The following is a 24,367-nucleotide window of genomic DNA, read 5'->3' on the forward strand; positions in this document are numbered from 1 at the left end:
TTGCCGCAACTGCGGATCTAAAATTCTTATCTTGGAAAACAACTTTTCTGGTGGTTATTACCTCTGCAAGAAGGGTTTCAGAATTACAGGCCTTGTCCATCAAAATTTCGTACATGATTTTTCACAAAGACAGAGTTTCCCATCAAACCAATCCATCCTTTCTTCCTAAGGTGGCATCACCAGTCAATATCAATCAGACTATCAATTTGCCTAATTTTTACGAACAAGATGGAATACAAACTCCACATGTTGGATGTTCATAGACAGTTACGATTCTACTTACACAGGACAAAAAATTTCTGTAAATCTGATCAATTGTTAGGTTTCCCCAAAAAGGATTTATAGAAGGAAACAATCTCCAAGGTCACTATAACTAGATTGATTTCTTCATGCATCCTGCAGATCTATAAGGACAGAGGCATTTCTCGTCCAGGTCAGGGAAAAGCTCATTTCACCAGGTCCTAGGCTACATCTGCGACCTTTTGGTCTGAGCGTCTTTGGATGACATTTGTTCTTCAGCTACTTGGTCCTCATCTCATACATTTTGTTTCTAATTAAAAATTGCATTTGACTTCCTGAAGGAGAGCATCCTTTGGTTCCGTGGTGCTCCAGAATATCCTTCCATGAGGGCCTCCCAGGAGTTTAGTAGCTGGGGACTCTGTCCCACAGGTTGAAGACAAAATGATGTAAACTACTTCAGATAAAGAAGTTATATACTCACCATAACGTTCCGTGTGAGTAGTTGTACTTAATTTCTCTTCAACCGTCCCTCCCTCCTTCCCCCAGACATTGGCGCATGATCAGCCTACGGGCTGCAGTATAGGTCACGAGTAAATCTATCAGGTCGGGCTCTCAGTATAAGTTCAGCAAACTCGATCTGGGGATAGAAGGCAGTGGAGGTGTATTATGGGTAAGGGGAGGAGTTTGGACCTCGGAGCTGATACTAGCAAAGTTGCTGGCTCAGATTCGTATTCCACAGGTTGAAGACAAATAAAGTACAACTACTCAGATGGAACGTTATGGTGAGTACATAATTTATTTTTTTAACTAATTGTCTGCATGTTGTTTAAAAGGTTCTCACTGACCTTGAGTTTTAAACATTGATGAGTTTTTACTTGAAAACTTTATTTTATTAAACTTCTTTAGCTGAGAGTGTTGGACTTTTGTTTTAGTTTTTGCTGTCTTTCTGCAATTACCCACTCAACCCAGGTTTCCCTTAACCAACACTCTCCCCTCTACCTCTCCTCAACCCACCCCTTCTCTCTTTAATTTTTAAACTCCCATTACACCATATCCCTTCACCTACTGCTCTCTGGAAGCCGTCCTTCTTTTACTGTCCCTCCCATATCTGCACCCCCTCTGCTTCACTTTACCTCACTGATCAAACCTCTCCTTTCCCTACTCTCCTGCTCAGATCCCTTTCCTTGTTCTCTGTGCTCTCGTCCTTCTACTTCCACCAAACAATTTACCTGCATGGCCTCTTTCCTTGGCAGCTCTGCATTTCACTGATAGTTTTTCTTAGAAAACAGCTCCAGCTCTGACCCAGTGTAGCCCCGCTCCATTCACCCTTGCTACGCTCAGGCTAACTTCGCTGTGTTACCCTACCCCCTTTCCCACCCACCCCTTGCTCACTCTACATTTATTCTCTAGCCTCTCTGCCTAAGACCTCCCCCCATGCAATTATCCTATCAATTCATCCTTGCTCTAATAACATATACCTCCCCCCCAATGCGCTCCACTCCCATTCCTTTCCTTCCACACCCCTCCTCCACCTACTGGTGGTCCTTACACCCTTCTAACTCAACTGCAAAATCCTCATAGAAACAATAAGTGCACTCTTCCACCACTCATACTCACAACCATAAAATATAACAACATGCTACTGCAGTTGCTTTTACTTTCCCATTATGTTCTTCCTCTCCTCACTGTCATCTTATCTCACTAACCTACTATATCCACCTCTATCTCCCCATGTCCCTCATACAACATTCACTTCTTACATAAGCAAGACTATCCCTATTTCACCATCTCTGTATAAAACAGTATACTTTCACCATCACAAACTAAAGCACTTCAATCTTACAATTACTCCCACTAAAGAAAAGTTTAAACCTACTACCTAGTATTTCTGTCTCACTAAACCTATTCTACTTCCTGTCTCCCTCCTACTTGATGGGGCTATCCACCCCAGTCCTCAACCGACCTCATCATCCAACCTCACATCCAAGTCCCAACTACCAACCTCTTCATCAAAACTCCTATCAATCTACTGTATAAACCTACAAAGTCTTACCGACAAAGTCACAGAAGTACATACTTGGATTTCAAATTACAATCCCCATATCTTAGCTCTAACAGAAACCTGGCTTAAGCCTCATATCGAAAACTCTGAAATTCTTCCTCCGGATGTAACATATTCTGCAAGACAGGCACTCCAAAAAAGGGGGAGGTGTAGCTATCTTCTTCTCAAAACATCTTAACCTTACCCCCTCTCACTTCCTCTCCCAGACTTTTCACCAGCAGAACTCATCTTCCTTAATTGTCATCTTAACCCACACAAGAAATTTGCAGTTTCAACTATTTACATTCATCCTGGCACCAATATACCAGTACTCAAATCTATCCTGTCATGGACCTCTCAACATCTATCATACGAGACAATATTACTAGGAGATGTTAACATTGATTGGAATAAACCCTCGGACCTCTCTCCAAGCATCAGTATTAACCTTTTTGGGTTCAGTCAACTCATTTCTACCCCTACCCGCATCAGCAAGAACTCCTGCTCCATTATTGACTGGATCTTAACCTCCAACCCCTATCACTACCATAATCCAAGTACTTTACCAGACTCCTTAAGTGATCACTTCCCTGTCTCAGTATTTAAGAATGCCATTTGACACCTCTAAAACCCACCATGTTATGTAGACCTATCTCAGCATAATTCTTGCTGGATGGGTTCGGAGCCGATATTCGGCTCCGACTCGGCCTATACTAAAGCTCGAGAGCTTTTTACTGGCTCGAGGCTAGCTCTTATCCCATGGTGCCCCATGGCAATTCCCCAGATCTCGTTTGCCACAAAAGCTTCGAGGTTGTGTCTTAATGGCTCGTTGGCTAAGTAGAACGATTTTTTACTTATTTAGTCCTTTTCTATCACCTTTTTCTGTCATATATATATCTTAATAGCTTCTTCTGTATTGTGTCTGTTTTTTGAAAGTTTTCAACCCCTATTCCCCCCTTAAGACTGTACGGCCCATTTAAATTAGAGGGCCGTAGTGCCCGTTTAAGTTAGAGGGCCTTTCCATCCTTTTGTGTGTTTGTGAATGTTATTAAAAAAAAAAAAAACTTCTTCCTTGCACTTTTATTTTTTAGTCTGTAACTATGTCTAAAGATAAGGATCACAAGGATCATCGCTCTTCGGGCTTCAAAAAATGTGGCAGGTGTGCACATAAAATGCCTCTTACAGACAGCCACACCAGTTGCGTATATTGTCTGGGCAAAGCCCATTTACAGGAACCTTGGACCTTCTGTCACGCTTTTTAGTACAAGAGTGTTAAAGGAAAGGAAAAGAAAACTTATTGACAGGGGTCTCATGACCAGTTCCTTCCAGGAACAGCTGGAACTTGGTCAGGCAGCTCCAAAATCTTCAAAGAGAAAATCATCGGCCCCGACTTCGGAGCCGACCAAAAAGTCTAAAGCATCAGAACCAAGGAGTTCCGGTTCCAAGACTGCTTCATCTTTGGTGCAGTCTATTCCATCGGCTCCAAAACAATCTTCGGTACTGAAGGTTTTGCCTGACATCGAGACTGTATCTCCTATTTTGAGATCTCCTGTTTTGGAGAGAAGGAGGTCTCCTTCAGTCTCCACCAGATCCTCCAGGACCCTATCAGATGAGGACATTGAAATGGTGGTGAAGAGGTTGCTTTCAGATCTAGCTCTGGCTAGAAAATTGACCCCTCCAGACCCAGAGGTCTCAGAGCCGTCCCCCGTACCAATCATTGTCCCTCCTCCTACTGTTTTGCTCTCTGTGCCTATTACATCAGGTTCCTCTGTCTTCGACCCTTCGACTCTGGGGATTCAGCCTGTTTCCTTGGAGCCAATTACTCTATCCTCGATGGCTCAGTCTGGAGCCGAGGGTTCTGGGAGCCGATGCTCTTGTGTCGACTCCGAGGGGGACAGTCACCCTGGGTTCTCTTCGGAACCAACCCTCCCTCTCGGAGCTTCTGCTCAACTCAGCTCAGCTCGTACTTCTGCTTCGGAGCCGTTCCCTCTTGCTAGGAGTCGACCATCCGCCCCCTCAGAGCGCAGGTCTTCGGAGCGGGGGGCAAAGGCTTTCGAAGCTGAAGAGAAGGCTTTATCCTCTGCCAAAGCCATTCCTTTGGAACCTGTGTCCCACTTGCAGCAGGCAGCAATCTCTTCCCCTCTGCCTCCCCCACAGCGTAGGGAACCAGAGGTCCAAGTAGCCCCCATTGGAGGTGCCCCCTCTTCCGAGACCTCCCCAGATTATCCCACTGGAGACCTCCCTCGGAAGAGGTTATGTAAGAGAAAACATGTCGACTCCCCTGAGTCTGTCACATCCGACACTGATTTAGAGGAATCAGAAGCATCCCCCAGATCTCCCTCTGAAGATGTCTCCTTCTCTGACATCCTAAAAATCCTTAGAGGGGTGATTGGAAGACCTCTAACCCTACTGAGGATGAATCAGTGTATCTTGAGACCTTTAGCTCCTGACCTTACACCACCTTATGACCAACTTTTGGGGGTCATTTCGTGGAAAACATGGACTTCTCCAGCTTCAGTTGAAGCCGTCCCAAGGAGGCCAAACAAATTTATGACAGCACCTGAGGACAAGACTTTCCTTAGCAAGGGAGTTCCAGTTGATGCTATGGTGGTAGCAGCGGCCACCAAGAAGGAATTATCTGAGACGTCTTCTAATATCCATCCTCCTAACAAGGAGTCTAGAACGATGGATAGGTACGGAAGCGTACTTTTTCTTCAGCAGCATTTACACTAAGATCGATGAATTACCTGACTCATTTCACTCGTTTTCAGAGGGATCTCCTGAAAGAGTTAGAAGATACCCTCCAGGGTTCAGTAGCTCCGGGTTCCATGGACAAAGTTTCCACGCAGCTCTCAACCCTTACTTTCATAGCTAACTTCTCCATGAGGCTGATCTCATATGCGGCAGATGGAGCGAGCAGGGCAGCCGCAGCAGGAATAGCTCTCAGGAGACATTTGTGAATGCGTCTTTGTAATTTTACAGAATACTTCAAGTCTTCCTTCACTAACATTCCCTTTGATGGTTCATCTCTTTTTGGACCCCAAGTGTAAGAGACTTTGACTAGGTGCAAGCAGGAAGGAAAAACCTCATCTGCCGTTGGAGTCCATTTCTCTCTCCTGTCCAGACCCTATCCCAAGGGTAATACAGGAGGGAAAATGTGGTTCCGCAAATCCCAAAAAGATTTTCCTCAGGCACAAGGTCAACCCTCCCCCAGGGGCAAAGGGGGAGGATATAATGGAAGACGCCACCCTCGCTGCAGAGGAGGTCCGCAACATCAGGAAGACAGCGAAACTTTCTCTGTTCGTCCCTTCCATCGACCCCGAGGGGTTGCCTGACTGTCCGTCTCTGGAGGCAGTCGGGGAGCGTATATCGCTGTACCCAAGCGCCTGGCTAACTATCTCTCATGATTGTTGGGTACACACAGTAATATCCAGACGTTACCTGATTCCCTTTATTTCCGAATCCCCAACAAACCAGTATCTTCCAGATATACCATCCATCCAACTAGACCGTGCAACATCAGAGGCCATCTCGTTGCTACAAAAAAAGCGTCATACAAGAAGTCCCCACAGAGCAAGTAAGATCCGGACCTTACTCTCGATTGTTTTTAGTTCCAAAAAAGACAGGGGGACTGGAGATCAATTCTAGATCTCAGCAGGCTCAACAAGCATGTAAGAAAATCAAAGTTCCGAATGATCACTCTGCAGTCGATATTTCCCTTTATCGGGAAAGACAACTGGATATGCTCAGTCGATCACCAGGATGCGTACTACCACATCAAAATGGACAGGTGCTCCAGGGGACACTTACTCTTCCAGCTGGGAGTCAGCCATTTTCAGTTCAGAACACTGCCCTTTGGCCTCACTACAGCCCCCAGAGTGTTTACCAAATGCATGGCAGTGGTAACAGCTCACCTGAGACGTCAAGGATTCTAAGACGACTGATTCCTCACTGCTGCCACCAATCATCAACTCATAAGGACCAGGGACGAGACTCTATCCTTGTGCGCCAGCCTAGGCATCACTGTCAACTTGCAAAAGTCAGTCTTATGTCCCTCTCAGCATATTGTATATCTAGTCTCATAAATAGACACAACCACCATGTAAGTAAAGCTAACACAGGAAAGAGTGGAATCTCTACGCAGTCAGATCAGATTCTTATTAAACAAACAGAGTCCAGGCCAGAGTAGTCCTTCCAAGTCCTAGGGACTATGGCTTCCACCATCTTATTAGCTCCTCTTGCTCGTCTACATATGAGGATTCTCCAATGGATGCTGTTTGCACAATGGTCGATGCAAGACATTCTACTATCTCACCAGATATTAATAACAAATGCATGCAAAAGGGACCTGACATGGTGGTTATACACGAAACAACTTCTCATAGGTCGTCCACTTGTTCCTCCCCAAGAGAAAGCAGTTTTGACCACAGATGCTTCCCAGATATGGGGGGGGGGGGGCATTATCTGGGAAAGGCAGTCCAAGGTCCTTGGCAAAACCACGAGAACCACTTGCACATCAATGTTCTGGAGATGAGAGCGGTGCTATATGCGTTGCAAGCACTTCACAGCTCCCTTCCCACTGGAACGATTGCGATTCAGTCAGACAACATGTCTGTTGTGTGGTACATAAATAAACAAGGGGGAACCGAGTCTTACCTACTTTGCCTGAGGCCTTAAGAGTTTGGAAATGGGCGATGGATACTCAACGCTTCCTGATAGCAACGCATATCCCAGGGAAATCCAACGTAATAGTGGACAAACTCAGCCGAGCAATTCTGATGCCTCATGAATGGTCCCTGAATCCAGTAGTTGCGAAAGAGATCTTTCAGAAATGAGGCCAGCCTTGCAGCATTCTATTTGTCACTCACCTGAACACCAAATGCAGCAGCTACTTTACCTTCATTCCCCATCCGGGGATGTCACCCAGGGATGCTCTAGTTTATGATTGGCCCCCGGGACATCTCTGTCTTTCCTCCCTTTCCTCCCATACCCAAAGTAATACAGAAAGCAAAACAGTTGAGGAGTTCCTTGATCCTCATTGCTCCTTACTGGCCTCGACAAGTTTGGTGTCCTTTCCTGTGGCCCTGCCTTTTGGAGGAATCATGGATTCTGGATCCATCTCCATATCTCCTGATTCATCAATCTGGACAGTTCCACCCCTCCATCTACACCCTCAAATTGACAGCATGGCTGCTCCAATTCCACATATAGCCAGGTGCATTTCCTTATCCCCAGCGGTTAAACACATCCTAATTTCATCCCATAAACCTTCCACTCAGAAACTATATTCTAGCAAATGGAAAAGCTTTTCCCTTTGGGCTACGAACCAGGGCTTAGATCCATATACAGCTCCTTTAGAATCCATTTTATCCTATCTAACAACATTTTTTCATGAAGGAGCATCAGCCGCTACAGTTAGAGTTTAATTAGCTGCCATTTCCAATTTCCATTTTGGTTTCATGGGAAATCCAATCATGCAACACTCCCTCTGTAACTCCTTCTTAAAAGGAGTTGTTCTTCTTAGGCCCCCAATAAAACAACCTTTAGAACCCTGGGACTTAAATTTAGTCCTCTCATCTTTGATGTCTGCACCCTTTGACTCATCCTCGTCGTCAGACTTAAAATTGTTATCATGGAAAACCCTGTTCTTGGTAGCTATAACATCGGCTAGGAGAGTCTCGGAACTTCAAGCCCTAACTATTCGATCTCCTTACATTATCTTTCACAAGGATAGAGTCTCTCTTAGGACAAACCCTTCCTTTCTCCCTAAGATATGCTCAGAACACAACCTGAATACTACAGTTGCGCTACCTGTGTTTTTTCCAAACCACTCTAATAAATCAGAGTATAGGTTTCACCAGCTAGATGTCCACAGGATACTCAGATTCTATATACACAGGACCAAAGAATTCAGGAAATCTGATCAACTTTTTGTTTCCTTTTCTGACAAAAGGAAAGGCTTACCTGTTTCAAAAATTACTCTTTCAAAATGGCTTTCGGATTGCATATCCTTTGCTTATCAACAAGCTGGTAGACAATTACCGTTAAAAGCTAAAGGTCACTCTACTAGGGCTGTAGCTACTTCATGCACCTTTAGATCTAGGCTCCCAATTGATACTATTTGTGCAGCAGCTATTTGGGCAAGACCATATATGTTTGTCACTTATTACAAATTGGATTTGGCCTCTCAGGACAGGTCATCTTTTGGGTCCACTGTGCTGAAGAGTCTCTTCGCTTGAGCCACCCGGGATAAAGGTGCTAGGGACGCTGTCCCATCCAGCAAGAATTATGGCAAGATAGGATTACATAACATAAAGAAGTTATGTACGTACCATAACATTCCATGTTTGTAGTCCATCTCGCCTATATTCTTGCGTCCCTCCCTCCAACCCCCTTATCGTTTCTGGGGGATCTAGTGGACCTCTTTTTAGGGCTGCCTGACTTTGCTCTTTATTGTCCACCTGGAATGGATTATGTTTCTAATCCCTTCCTGTATTTTTACAGATTCTTTCTTATTATTATTATTACCTGATAGGTGTTTATTACTTTCATGCAAACTAGATATGGGGAATTGCCGTGAGGCACCATGGGATAAGGGCTAGCCTTGAGCCAGTAAAAAGCTGTCAAACTTTAGTATAGGCCGAGTTGGAGCCGAATATCAGCTCCGAACCCATCCAGCAAGAATATAGGCAAGATGGACTACAAACATGGAACGTTGTGGTAAGTACATAACTTCTTTTTTATAAACATTTCCTAAACCTATCTAATTTTAATGCAGATAACTTCAACTGCCAACTCTCCTTTGTAAACTGGTCCCACCTGTACAACCTTCTCTTGAATGAAGCCATTCTTGAATTTAATAATATCTTCCTGATCATACTAAACTCCCTAACTCCCATAAGAAAACTTAGGATCAAATCTAATCCAGCACCCTGGCTTTCCAAACATACCCTTTCCACCATGAAACTTAGGGATTCCACCTGGAAATAATAGACTTAAAAGTCAAAATCCCCTTCTCTCCACCTTAGATTCAAACAACTACTAAACCTTACTAAAAAACTTATTGTCCAAGACAAGAAAAACTTCTATCTAGATGCTCAGTCTACCTACTCTTCAAACCCATTCTCCATCCTGGAAAACCCTCCGCCCCAACCCCTTCCTAACAAAACACCTCTTGAAGCGGCTACTCTACTAAACAATTACATCATAGACTCAATCTGCAAACTAGCCCCTCCTGACACCAACCGATCACAATCCCCCCCCTGCCCTCACTTAACCTTCTCCCTGAAACCTGTCCCCACCACCTATATAAAATCTCTTCTGCTGAAATTAAAACATGTTCTTCTTTCTGCAACAATCTACCCCCTCAATTTCTCAAACTTGCAGCCAGTATTATAGCATATCCAGTATCAATCTTTTATCAATGAATCCATAGTACCAGACATCTGGAAATCCTTCTTCACAATACCACTTCACACAGGAGTTAACTCCACTGACCCATCCAATTTCCGCCCGATAGCCATCCTCTCACCTGTCTCAAAAATACTATAGAAATGCATTCACACGCAGCTTCTCAAATATCTACTACAGGAAAATCTCCTCACTTCCTCACAACATGGATTTAGGCCTCACCACAGCACCTCCACTGCCCTTCTCTCTTTCACTTAGACTGTAGCTGAGGCAAGGGACAACAACAAACTGGTGTCATGCTTATTTCTCAACCTCTCCAAGACATTTGACAACATCTCCCACCCTAAGCTCCTCACAAAACTTGCTGAACTTAACCTCTGTATCCACTACTCTCTGGTTCTCTAGTTATCTTACAGACAGACAGCAATCCGTTAGATGGCTGTCCTCCTGCTCTCCCTTCCTACGTATCAAAACTGGTGTTTCCCAAGGATCAATTCTCAGTCCCCTCCTATTTAATATTTTTACTAATAATCTTTACTCTGCCTGCTCCGGATCCTCAGTAATCCAGTATGCAGATGATTCAACTCTTATTACCCCCTCTGACAACCCTACTGACCTCCACACTCTTACACAAACAGTTAAATCCTTAGAGAACTGTATAGTCATTAATCAACTAATCCTTAACCCAAAGAAAACCAAGCTACTACATTTCCTCCCAAAATCCATGGCCAGCCTTAAGACATCCTTCATTCTCTCCTCCCTAGACAACACAGTTATTCATGCTGACTCTCAGACCAAACTTCTAGGTATCACAATAGATGATAACCTGAAATTTGACTTTCATGTCCAACTGTCCATCAAAAAGACCAATCAAAAACTAGGCCTGTTATACAGAAACAAAAAATTCTTATCAGTTTCCTCTAGGACCTCCCTGGCTCAAGCCACCTCCTTCCCTACCTATTCTATGCCTCCCCTATATTTGTCCACCTTCAAGCAAATCTTTTAACCAAAATCAATCAAACCTACTACCAGATAGCTAGATCTACCTGCAGCCTCCCCCATAAATCCCACCACTGCCTTGCCCTCAAGCAACTGCAATGGCTTGACTTCCCTCAACTCCTTCAACTCTCTCAGCTTCAAATGATACATTCTCTACTTTACAAATCTGCTGACTGCCCCTCCCTGTCTACACTTTTGTCCATATACAAACCTACCAGATCCCTTCGCAGCACTGACCAACAACCTCTTGACACCTACAGACCCCACTAAAACTGTAGGCAAAATACTGTATAAATGCTCTGTCTCAAACATGGAATAAGCTCCCTAACAATATACGGTCTATCCACTCCCACCTCTCTTCAAAAAAGAATTGAAGAACTACCTAGGTAACACCCTCCTCCACTTGTTGCCACCCTACCTAACTTTTACCCACCCAACTACTTCACAATACTTTAGTCCTTCATCGCCATAATCTATATCCTCCTAAACACCAGCAATCTGTTTCCCCTAGTTGTCTTTCTCAGCAATTTCCTACCTGAACCTACCCTTATCTCTTCCACTATTAGTACTCATCCCACCCCCTCTTCCACTCCTACTTTACTCACTCTCTTGATCCCACTAAACCTTCTCCCCCTCCCTCTATTTATTCCCTTTCACCACTCACTCCTCCTTCACCTCTACCCACTTGGTGTAAATAAATAAATAAAATAAAACAGGATTCTACTTTTTAACTGCTCAGCAATCTACTTCTTGTAAATTGTTAGTATTTTTATATGTATTGTTAAGTCTCATTTAGGTAAGATGTCACAACACCATGTACTATATTTTCTAATATGTCTAGAACGTATGTGTGGCAATTTAAAAAACCTCTGTAATTGTCTGGAATGTGTGTATTGCAAATATAAAATTCTGTATGTTGTCTCTTTATGTGGAGCTTTTCTCCTCGGGACGGGTCTCCACTGAAAAAGGGCCCTCAGCCCAGTAGACTAACCCAGTTAACAAAAGACAAATAAATAAATTTTACATTACAAAAACATTGGTTAAAGGTGATGACACTGGGATAGATTTAAAAAATATGGCACATAGCTTAAAATCATATAAATTATTGTTGCACACAAATAACAGTAGGTCCAAATGTATAAAATGGGAAATTAGTCAAATTCTAACATGAATAAATGAAGCCTAGAATCAGAGTATTTAAATATTATAAAAAAAAATCACTTGCTGCTACATAAAAAAAGTGTTTCTTGCAACTTTTCCACATGCATCAAGTAAACAATTCTCACTACATCTTGGATTTACTATTCTCTATTTTTGAGTGAAATTTCATTATGTATTGAACATATCTTATTTTTTTACAGGATTTATAAAAGGCAGTTTATATAAGTATAAAGGTTTCCGTTTTTGTGCTCTTAAAAGATATATATAACTTTTTATAAATAATGTACATAGTTTGTATGTTTTCTATTGCATCATTCATTTACTGTGTATTCTTACTGTTTGTTGTAGTTGTTTATTGCAGTCAGAAATTCTTTCAATAAAAAGTTATTTGGAAAAGGAACTAAATATACACTATATTCATGAGATTCTTGTTGAAACCTAGAACCTAGCCCTAAATGGTTATTTATTTCTTGAACCTGCTGTTTTTTCTTATCTGTTTTAGGTTTATCAACACTGGATTAATTATACAGAGAAGATGGACAAGATTGTGGAAGAAGCTTTCCGGCTGAATGTTAAGTGGTCTTTACAGGAACTCTCAAAAGCAATTAATGGAGATACCAAGACCTCTCCCAACCCCCTGTTCAGGGTGATGGTAGTACTACAGAATAATGTAGCTGGAAGCACAGGTCAGGTAATCTATGACTGTAAATCTCAGAGGCTGGTAAGCTTTTCCTACACCCTGAATATGATGGCAACTAGGGTGTACCACAGTAGCATGGCAGCTAGGGTACACAACAGTAGCATGCACTTCCTTCATACTGCTCAGCAAAAAACAAACCCTAGCTTTCAAAGGTATTCAAATCTATGTATGAACAGAGAAGGAAAGTGACAAAAAGATGTTGAATTTTTAATTATATTCCCTTCCTATGATGCGTGCTTGGCACACTGGTTATATCTGAGGACACATGATTTAGATTCAACATGGTGGTTGAAGATTTCAGACTGGTTGTTGAAGAAAGGTTAAACATTTATGAGAATATACTTGTCTTTCCTTTTGCCTCTGTGGAGTACAAGCTGCATAAATCAGAGCTAGTGAACAAGCATGTAAGCTGCTACTGCCTGCATTTGTATACATTGTGTCTGTATCCATTCCAAAAAGACTAGCGAAAGAAAGGAAAATTGGTGCAGCCTAATATCTGATTCTTATAGGTGCCCAATTTACTGATATGGATTTCTCCTCTTGTGTTTCAGAGTTTTGTAGTACAATTTAAGAAACTCTGCCTTTCTTGCCTTGCTTAGAAGTGTGGGAACTCAAACGAACTGACCATGAGCTGGATTTGATTGGTATATATGAGATAGGCATGGCCAATGGTGATCTTGGGTATAACATAAGTGGGATATATGCTTTACTGCTGCTTTACTATAAGGGACATAAATATTGGTAAAGCAATGCAGCACTGCAGACACAGCTGTAGTTTTAAGAAAAATAACTCCACTGATAGCTCTTTTCGATTTTGTGGGGATGTGTTATATTTTACTGAAGCTTGTTTCATTGCTGGATTATTCTGTCAAATTTCACAGATTTAAACAATTATAAAGTTGGTGAGTAAACCCCCACACATACCCTCAAGCTGGACATTGGCAGTCCCTTACTCCTCTGAGGTTGTACAGCCTTTGAGGAGGTTTGTGAAGTTTGACAGAAATGCTCTTTAAAATGGTCAACAAAATACTACAGTTAACAATTTTAATGGTGTAAGATTGCATTCATCCCATACTGCATCTCATGCTTTGTTTTCCTCTGTATTTGACAAATATTGCCTTGCACTTTTTATGTTGGCTGATGACAGATTCTTCCTTCTGTTTTTCAGGTGGAATTTTCACCAACACTCACAAAGCTGGCAGATGTGGTCAACAGCCTCAGCAGTGAGGTCATCCACACTATTTCCATCTTTCGGCACTTGCCAGACATCCTGACGAAGAGGAAGTCCCAGAGGGATCCTATCTTCACCATTGTGGGTAAGCAGCTGTGTGATTCTGTAAAACTCTGTAGTCATGAAAAGTAGCTGACTGTTTGGAGACTTCATTACGTGGACTAAGTGTCCACTACTAGGCAGCATCTTTTAGAGTGCTTGATGGCTTGCAGCCTGTTTAAGCATGTTGGTTTGTACTTAGAGTTGTAGGAGAGATTTTTCATTGAACATTAGCTGTCATCTGTTCTTCTTGTGGTCATTTTCAGAATGTTTGAAGTATGCATCCATTGCATCTATTTCACGTTTTGTATGCTTTGCAAACACTTGTGTAAATTATTCAATTCTTCTGTTTGTTGATAGAGATTTAATTCACATTTCAAAATGGGTAGAAACACTTCTGGTACTTTACACTTGGGTATCATTGTGAGACTTAACTAGACACCAGCATTAGTAGTGCTACAGCACATTTGAGCTGCTTTATAATCCAAGAAATTTATTTCATTTTAGTTATTTATATTTGTTTACCAGGGTAGTGCACTGATCAGTCTTGACCAATTTCAGGCTCAGCCTGGGTGAAATACAAAATATTTCATAAGCAAAAAATACAGAAATGTTAGCAATGACAGAGTAGTTCAGGCTAATTAAATAGAGAAAAAACTGTGTATATACATTGTAGTGAAAAAGTACAGTGCAATGTTAAATCAGAGACTGTAATGTACAATATATACATTAGTTTAAAAAGTGGGCCAGTCTTCGGTAAATCTTAAAAGAGGAGAAGAGACTCTGAAATGAGATTAGGTGATATGTCCTTTGCTGAAGCAGGAGCATTTTGGGAATAAGTGTTGATTTCCTTAATGTCAATGGAGACAGCTTGCCAAAGAGTAGGTGCCTGGGAGAGGAAAGCATGTGCAGTGCTGTGGAGTTTAGGTCTAGGGCTAATGAAGGTTGATGTGGCTTGTGAGGAGTAGTTAGATTGTATGACTTTTTTTCATGAGGTACAGCTGCAAGTGCAGTAAGTAAATTGAGTTGGAGTAGTTTGAGGCTGTGGTTCCTGCATGCTGGCTTGCAGTTGTATTTATTTATTGGTCATGTTGCCTTCTGCTTCAGAGTCCCTTAACACTTGGCTTCACCCACTGACCCATCCGTTCCCATGTACACTGCTAACATGCATCTAACATCATCATCATTTGTATGTTATCCCTTCTTTTCAGAAGTGATTAGCTATATCTGTCCCCCAGACTTGATGTTACCAGTGCCTGGCAGTGGTCCTGCAGTTAGAGGACATTTTGCCAGAGGGTATGGATTTGTTCTTTGCAGATGGCCAAGCTTACCAAAAACCAGCTCATGTAGTACTTCAGAGTGACTGTGGCTTTCTCACTCTTGAAAAGCTTACTTTCAAAGAGTCTTCTCAAATCTTTGGTTTGACTGTTTGCTATCCAGTACTAGCCTGTAGCATCTGCTGGAAAATTAACCCTGTGGTTGCTGTCTCACAACCCCTCACTTACAGGAGGGCAAGCCCTCAGTCACTCAATATTTCTTCTCTGCTGGTCTTCTGTCACATTGTCTTCTATTAAGATAATGTTAAAGTGATGATTTGGAGCAGAATAATGAGACAATGCTTGTTCACTTTTCTTGACGGAGAAAGGTAGGATGGGACCATGCCCTATATTATGTAGAGCAGAGCTATCAGTTGCTGGGGCATCTACAGTTATGTATGGAAGGCAAGATGTAGAGGAGCACATCACCTTGAATGTATGGAGGGCAGGGTGTAGAGGAGCACGTCATCTTGAATATATGGTGTGTGCGGTATAGAAGAGCACATCACCTGGAATGTATGGAGGGCAGGGCATAGAGGAGCACATCACATTGAATGTATGGAGGACCGGGCATAGAGAAGCGCATCACCATGAATGTAGTAATGGCTTCCTTGCAGTGCTAAATGTGTTACTCAGCACATCCACATCAGAGCTTGCTGTTAACCAAACTCAGAATTTACTCCCTCTGCAAAGGTAACAGCATTTGTGACAGTGTGGACTTCTTTCTAGTTTCCTCACAGTCTTATGAACAAACCTGCTCTACCAGATAAAGGGAAGAAGTGGATGCATAATCCAAGATGTCAAATCTTGACATAGGTGATGGTGAATTTGGGAACTAGGAGAGCAATTATGTGGTGGTGTTAGTGTAATAAAGCTGAAGCCTTCCCAAGTCAAATCAGATAACATGGCTAAAAAATACTTTTGATCTTTCAGTTAAAAAAAAAACAAATGCATTTGGTCTTCACAATTAAAAAATCTTTTATTAAATCATCACATTTTAATCACTGACACTGTCTTATATTTTTATTTTATGTATTTAATTTATACTTTGACTAGTTTAGTCCCACTAGGCCAGTGGCCTGTTTTTAGTGGAGACCTGAAGTGGTATTCATGCTGACAAGGGAGAAATTGGCCAAGATGGCAACAATTTCAATTATATTCATGCAGTATACATGTATGTTTTCTTTTTAACAAATTTCATTCACTTCAGCTGTGCAAATATTGCTCATTTCTTGCTTTCCCTTAAACCTCACTCTCCCTGAACATTATTCTGCAGGTATTGTTCTAACACATTTTATTTATTTCTATGTAATTTATTCTTTCCATTTTATAAAAGATTTGACTTCCACTTCCTTTGTCTCTTTACAATATTCAATAATTTGGTTACAACTGGCTTAGATTTTGATTTCCATTTTCTAGTAATTACTTTTTTGGTAGCCAAAGTGATCAACTTAATAAGGCCTTACTATGTCTAGGCAATTCAGATTATGTATCCCAGTTCAAAAGAATAATTTCCTTAGTTAAAACCATTTGCTTCCCCAACATTTCTGAAAGAGAAAAATGCTAATTTAAAATCTGCCAACTTGTTGCATTCCAAAAAAGTATGTTCCCAATTATTTTTCCCTTTTCCATCAGACCATCAGCATTTGGTATCTGTCTGACAGACAAATCCTGTAAAGTCTTCTTGGGATATCAAAGTACATATATAAACTCTTCCATGTAAAAGTCCTTAACCTTCTGGACATTGTTGCAGGCACACCTGCAGCTGAAAGAATCAAGATTTGGTTTACTGCATTATTCATTTAGTGAAATGTATACATTTATTGAGCGTTTTACTTCTGTATTTAAGCTGATCCCACATTAAGAAAAAAAAATCATTTAAATAAAATAAAAAGGTTGGCTCCATTTGTACTTTAGGATAATGGCCTGCCTGTGACCCGAGGGACTTGGAAAGGACTACTAACTTTTATTCTTTTGGGAAAACTTGGCTAGATGTAGATAGGTCCCCAGGTCATTAATCTTGCTACAGTCTATGAATCTGTGGTGCTGGTGCAACAGTCAATAATGGGTGGGAGTGATTGTCCATTGCCAGCTTGGGGGGGTACAGTTTGGCCAACTGCAGCACTCGCACCTATGAGAGAGAGGTACACAGCATTCAGTTTATTGCACAGAGATTGGTGACTCTCAAGTTGTGTTCAAAAGCCTTCATGGGAGATGTGCAGGAGTAAGCACACTCCCAGGTAAAGGCTTCACAGGCCCTCATGTATGCATGCAAACAAGTCAGCTGCCCAGGGGCAAGGTCAGAGCACAAAATGTAAAAAAACACCTCCTGGCTGCCAGGATGATGACTGCACTGGGACCACCTCTGACTTTGATGAAGTGGGATGAGTGGCTGGTTGTAGTGGAGGCTTGATGTTTGGCAGGTGCAGGGGACAGAAAAAAAATCATAATTAAAGTGTGTACATAAAATTTTAAGTGCACAGCATTTTTTGGCTTCTGTGTGCTTCCTCATGGAGGTTGACATCACCATTTGAGAAGCATTACGTTAGATTAATATAAAGGGCAAGCACTAGAGCCACCATTTTTTTTCTTTGTTAGTGTCTTGGCACTGGCTGCAATGGGCAAGTGGAGTCTGTAGGAGATTAGCAAGAAAGGATAATTTTTCACCTGATCTGTATATTTTCTTTCTGGTTTAATTCTCTGCACAAATCCTGTCTCCCTTACAACACCATGTCCAGTTTTATAGTGCCAGGTCATAGCGAGAAGGGGCTTTCTCACCAGAGAGTCTTTTAGAAAGTATATGACCCTACATCTGACTAGAGGCTTTAACATTTAAAATTAAGTAATCATCTAGGTGCAGAAGAAACTTTCAACCAAGAAACTGTTGAAGAAAGAATTTAAAGAAGGCTACCAGAAACTCTAGAAAAACAGATACAGCAGTACAGGAAGTGTTCCTTACAAACACTGCTTTTCATTACATAGCCCTCACTAAAAAAACTCAAACACAAAGCATTTTCTGCACTGGTAGGGAAGCACACACACCAGCAGACAGAGTGCAATTCCCAAGAATACCATCAACTATTATTTGGAGATTGAGTTAAATGAGGGGAGAAAGTCTTGTACATCCCCTCCAGTTTCCTTTACAGCAGCAGAGATGGCCAGAACTAATGAAGGTTTATATAAGTCCAGGGCAAGCTGAATATAATCACAACTCTGCACTGCTACTTAAAACCACTGCACAGCATTTCAAAGAGATTCTCCGAACACTCAACACTCAACAGTCACCAGTCACAGGCACTTCTAGGAAGGATGAAAACTTGAGTGATCAGTCATTCCTGCATAGTGTAGGGTAAGATAAGATTGGTAAACATCCATAATGCATTTCCACATGAACTGCCTTAGAGAGGAAGCTAGCACTCAGAAACTATGGTAAGAGGGATGCAGGACATTAGAAAATGCAATGAATGCAGAATGAAGAAGCAGAGTGGTGGGTCAGATGTATAAATTTTGGAACAGGGGTCTAGTGGACTGTAATTTATGAGGAGGTGCAGGATGTCTGGAGCATACTTGACTTGGGGATCTACAGTTGTGGTAGAGTTATTTACTTGTTTCTATTTGTTGGCTGTCCTTTTTTAGGAGAGGTCTAGAGAGAAAAGCTACATATAGAGTAGCACAGTATATAGTTATGTCTGCCAGATACAATAGTTAATTTTTCAAGTGCTACTTTAAACAAAAATACGAAAGACATGCTATGTTCTGTTTTTAAACAATGTAATTACATTGTTTAACAGTACTATTTGTATTATTGCATACTGGATGAGTTTTATTGTTGAAAGCTTAAAAACTGGAAAAAGAGCTCATACTGAGAGCAAAGTGTAGAAGCAATAGTTGAAAAGACAAAGCCATTGGAGAGTTAGTAAATGTGGTTTAGTAAAAGAATAATTGTCATGAAAAGAAATGTTTTTTGGAGATACCTTCCTGTTTTGGACCTTGGTAACTTCAGACACATTCCATAAGAGAAGTTCTAGATGGTGACTCATGGTGTCACCAAACAAGATGAATGCCATTTAGTACATTGATGTCTGTGATTCACACAGGAGGTTACTTTGTTTTTCTCTGGATGACAATCACTTTCAGTAAAGTGTTGACATTTGGGCTCTCCTTTGAGACACTACTTTCACCATGGAACTAGCCAGGTGGCACAAGCCTTGCAAGAGAAGGACTTTAATTTGCTCTTGTAACTGGATGACAGGCTTCTTCTGGCCCTGTTAAGAGACTCCATGGAGGCATCCCTGGCTTGTGTTGCTATGGTTGCAGGTCCTGTTGGGGTTTCCTTGAGCTGTCAGAAGTTTTTTTTGAACATGACTTAGCAGACTCCCTTCACTGGATCAGAGTTTGACACCCTTCATTGTTTGGATATTCCTCCTTCTAGTGTGTGTGAGAGCTTAGGAGTTGCACACCTTGGCATCCTGGGTGAGGACTTCAGTGTACAGGGTTCAGGCTTGAATTGTTCTTGGACCTCATGTCAACCACAAACTCTCTGCAGTTATTTCCTGAAAACTGCAGATGTGAACATTGCATTAGCCACTGTGACATGTAATTTGTTACAAAGCCATCATGACCTCACAAGCCTTCTGTTGGTCCTTGAGTCCTGATGTGATGCTCTTGACCATGCTCTAGACTCATGGATGTTTCCCATCTATTTCCATGCATACCTTGCCTTTGTGTATTAGAACTTATTGCAGGCTCAGATAGTCCATGCTTCACTAGTAAATTGGAGAGCTCATGTCAGTTCCTTGTTGACTCAACAAAAGTGGGTCCTTCTCACAAAATGGAGATCCACATAACCCTGCCAAGCTTAGGGTGGTATTTGTCACACTAAACACTGAAAGAGAAATTTACTTTTTTTCTTAATTATTCACTTATTTTTGTTGACTAGGTTAATCTAATTAGGTGTGGCCTGTTTTTAGGCCAACAAAAGAAGGGCTTAGAATCTCCTGTGATGTCAGCAGAAAACCAGACTTTGTAGTGGTATTTAACCAAGAAGTTGGCATTAACTTTAGCTCTTGTGCAGAGATGATGTGGTTCTGACAGTAGGACATAGATTTGGACATAACCCTGTCAGATATTCACATTCCAAGCAAAGTGAATGCACTGATGGACTCCTTGAGACTCTGATCCAGTCCTTTTCTGGAGCTGGGGATTCATAAGTCCTTTCTGGTTATGGTCTTCAAGCAGTGGGACGCAGTGGTGACTGACCTACTTTTCACACAACAGAAAGTGGTCATTCCCTTTTGTCTTCAAGCAGTGGGACGCAGTGGTGACTGACCTACTTTTCACACAACAGAAAGTGGTCATTCCCTTTTATGTTTTGATCCAGAAGGACAAAGAGAAGTTCAAGGTAGGCACATTCCCTCTCCTGTGACAGGGAAGATTATTGCATATTTTATTTATTTATTTATTTAATTATTTACAGTTTGTTTACCGGTATAGTCCATTGGGCCGAGAAGAGCCCATTTTCAATGGAGACCCAGGGAGAAAAGCTCCTTATACAGTATACAAATAAGTATATATTTATACAGTGCATAAACAGTATACAGTGGATAAAAACAAATTATATATATATATATATATATATATATATATATATATATATATATATATATATATATATATAAACAAATCAGTGGTACAGTAACACTTTTTTGGTAGTGTTCACAAAAGAGAAGCTAATAGAAGGTGTAAAAAACAGTAGTGCAAGTTATAATGCAGTATGAGAACATTCAGTTTGCATAGAGAGTTGGATAAAGGTGTACAAGTAGAATGGGATTGTCAAGTATAAAAGCGAAGAGTTCATTGGTTTAAATGTTCTGTATGGAGCATGTGGGTAAAAAAACGTAGTAGAGAAGATAGAGTTCTGTAAAACAGCAGTGGCAAAGAGCCTTGTGAGACATTTTAACATATTTGTAGATCAATACGGGAAAAAGAGTTGTAAGTCATTGCAAGTATTCAAGAGAAAAATGTAGGTAGTATTTGGGAGTAAGAGAGGGAGGAATTAGAGTAGATGAGATCAGAGTTATAATTAAAGTGAAAGAGAGAGGGAAATAGGAGAACAAGGGTTGAGTAGAGTGAAGTCATGTAGAGTGATAGCTGGAACATTCCCAGTCAGCTGAGAGATGGGAATGGAGTAAGGCCTTGAAGGTGGAGGGGCAGTAGGTGTTATGAATGAGAGGTGGTAGGGAATTCCAAAGGTGTGCTAGAGAGAAGGATAATAAAAATTTGCCTGATGAAAGAGCAGGTTTGTGTAGTTCTAGCAGGTTCTGATTACTGGATCTAAGAAGTCTATCAGGCAAGTGCATTTTGAGTGAGGAGGGAGGGGCAGTGAGAAGGTTTGAAGATGAGTTTACAGGCATAGATTAGTTGGATACAAGAGAGATAGTTGGGTAGTTCTAGCTAGTTTAATCTGTGAAGGGCATTGCAGTGGTGGGTGGAGGATTTATATCTGGTAGCGAACTTAGAGAGTTTGATATAGCAGGAGGACAATTTTGTTTTTAGAGGATTGCAGGTTAGTAAGAAGTGGGGCTCCATACAAGAGGGGAGGGAATGAGGTAGGTGGTGGAAAGGACATATTTAGTAGAGGGAGTAAGATAATTGTTGTAGAGATAAAGCATGCTTAGTTTTTGGTGTTTTTTGTTTTTATACTGGTTTGTAGGTGAATATCAAATTTTAACTGTTCATCAATAAGGACTCCAAGGAGCTTTGTCTGGGAGACTATTTCAATTGAAGCATTGTTTGGCTGGTTATGATAAAAGAGTTTTTGTCTATAATGGTATTTCTAGAGGGAGTAAATAACATGATTTTGGACGTAGATGCATTGAGTGTTAGGTGATTATTTGACATCCAGTGCTCTGTAGATGAGAAAGTTTTTTGGGTTAATTTCAGCAGCATGGGGATGGATGTAGCGGTGCAGATGATTGTAGACTCGTCTGCGTATTGGATGAGCTTAGCATGTGGGATACACTGATGACAACTTTAGAGTAAAGGACCTAATATAGAACCTTTGGTACACCTCTTGGTGTATTAAGGAAGGAGGAAGTGCAGGTTTTTCATTTGACGGCTTGCTGCCTATTGGAGAGGTAACTGGAGAACCAGTTAAGAGAAAAAATGGATAGACTGAGGCTAGAGAGTTTAGATAGGAGAAGATTATGTGAAATAATATCAAAGGCCTTGGATAGGTCAAGAAGGAGGGTGGATACTAAACTGCCGGAGTCACGAGCATTATTGATGATTTTGAGGAAGGAGAGGTGGAGGGCAGTGGTGGTGCTGTGTCCAGGTCTGAATATGTGTTGTGTGGGAGTTAGAAGGTGATTGTCTAAGAGATAGGGTAATTGTTGTAGCTGAATACATTTTTCTAAGATTTTTTGATAGGGGGGATAAGATGGCAATTGGCCGGAAATTAGGGATGTCGCTGTTGTTGTCCCCTTTATGAAGGGGAATAATAAAGACTGTTTCCCAGTGTAGGGGTGCATAGGCTTCTCGAATTGACTTATTTATTAGGATAGAGATGGGGAAGGCTATGCCATCGGCAGCTCTTTGTAGGAAGTTGGGTGGAAGACCTTCAGGGGCATTAGAACTGGTCTTTAATTTTTGAAGGAGTTTTCTTATTGTGGAGATAGGAATAGGCTTGATGATGAAAGGGAGGAGTTGGGAAGTGTTGGTGTTTGTCGGGGGTGGGATGGGAGGAAGAGACACTGAATTGTTTGTGAAGGATGTGGTGAGTTTTGCTATAGAGTCTGTGAAGGAGTTAAATTGGGTGGCTAAGGAAAGTTCAGAGACATTAGGATCTGGGCAAGGGTTAACTTTTTTTACCAGGGTGCAGGAGGGAAGAGATACTATCTAGAACTTTTTGGGGTTAGTTTTATGGTTATGTTGGAATATGGTGTAGTAGGATTTTCTGTCAGATGCAATATGCTTTTTTTTTTTTACTTTATTATGTAGTAGCTTGTAGTCTGATAGGGAGATGGGAGTATTATATTTCAGGTAATTTTTCCATTCTTTGTCTCTGAGATGCATTAGGGTTAAGGTTTCTTTGGTTAACCAAGGGATAGTTTTACACTTAATTATTTTTGTTCTGGAGGGTGTGAAGCTATTTAACAGGTTTAAGAATGTAGTGTTGAAAAAGAATGCCATCATCCACAGAGAGTTTTTTTCAGAGGGTCCCAGCTTGTGTATTTTAGAGAGTCAGAGAAGGAATTTGGAGTGAAGTTTTTCAGGGAATGAGTAGAGATGTAGGTATGAGATAGATGAATGGAGGAGGGTAGACGAAGGGTGAAGGTGGGGAGAGATGATCACTGAGGGAGTCAGGAAGGGTACCACTGTCAGAAAATTTGTGGGGATGAGAAACAAGTGGCCAGTCAAGAGTACTACAAGAGGAGCAGTCTTTAGGGGGTCTAGTAGATGAGTTGATTAGTGTGAAGTTATATAGGTTGAGGTTTTGGGAGTTTTTGGGAGATTGTATGGTGGTCCAATTAATAATGTCTCCTAAGATTAAGGTTTCATTGTTAATGTTAGCAGAGAACCAGGAGAGGATGTTTTTCTAACGTGTGGATGTTGTCTCCAGGTGGTATATAAAGAGCGGCAACTTGTTTAGCTGAAGGAGGGCTATGGTTAGCTTGGCTTTAGCAAACTGGGAAACAGGTTTAGTATAGGGAGTTACTGAAAGAGAGGAAGAAAAAAGAGCAGCTACTCCACCACCTTTCTTGTGGGTTCTGTTGTTTCTTATGATGCTATAGTTGGGTGGAATGATTTCAGGGTCTTTAATATGGAGTTTAAGCCATGTTTCTGAGATAGAGAGGAAGTCAGGGTGGTTGTGGTCCAGCCATGGAAGTTGGGTAATTTGTTACATAGACTTTGGGCATTTAGTGTAGCGAAGAGAAGGGATTTGCAGGGAGAGGGGAAGGGGAGAGGGTGAGTTAGAGGGCTGATGGGGAAGAGGGTCCAGGGTTGGGATGAATGTTGCCGGAAAGAAGGATGGTGATAAGTTGAAGGATTATGGTGTTAGGTTTGAGATTTCGGTTGTGTGAGTTTCGGCTTGTTTGGAATTTGAGTATGGTTTCTGTGGTTAGGAATAATTTTTCGGGAGAAAAGCAGAGAGTTGTGGGAATAGAGGTGAGGAGAAATAAAGGTTGTCCAATTTGGGGTAAGGTGAGGTTATGTGAAAAGGGGGAAAG

The 24,367-nt window shown here is 41.4% G+C and overlaps 1 protein-coding gene across 1 annotated transcript in view; it reads left to right on the plus strand.

Moving 5' to 3' along the window:
- The window catches only part of DNAH2 (dynein axonemal heavy chain 2), a 6,636,854-nt gene that overhangs the window by 1,236,125 nt on the left and 5,376,362 nt on the right, over positions 1 to 24,367 (plus strand). Inside the window, exons 18-19 of the mRNA XM_044077324.1 lie at positions 12,354 to 12,542; positions 13,720 to 13,867. Of these exons, the coding sequence (XP_043933259.1) occupies positions 12,354 to 12,542; positions 13,720 to 13,867 (337 nt within the window). The remainder of the gene's footprint in view (positions 1 to 12,353; positions 12,543 to 13,719; positions 13,868 to 24,367) is intronic.

This window comes from Protopterus annectens, chromosome 7.part0, assembly GCF_019279795.1.
Source record: "Protopterus annectens isolate FY-2018-M chromosome 7.part0, PAN1.0, whole genome shotgun sequence".
In the NCBI taxonomy this organism is placed as follows: Eukaryota; Metazoa; Chordata; order Ceratodontiformes; family Protopteridae; genus Protopterus; species Protopterus annectens.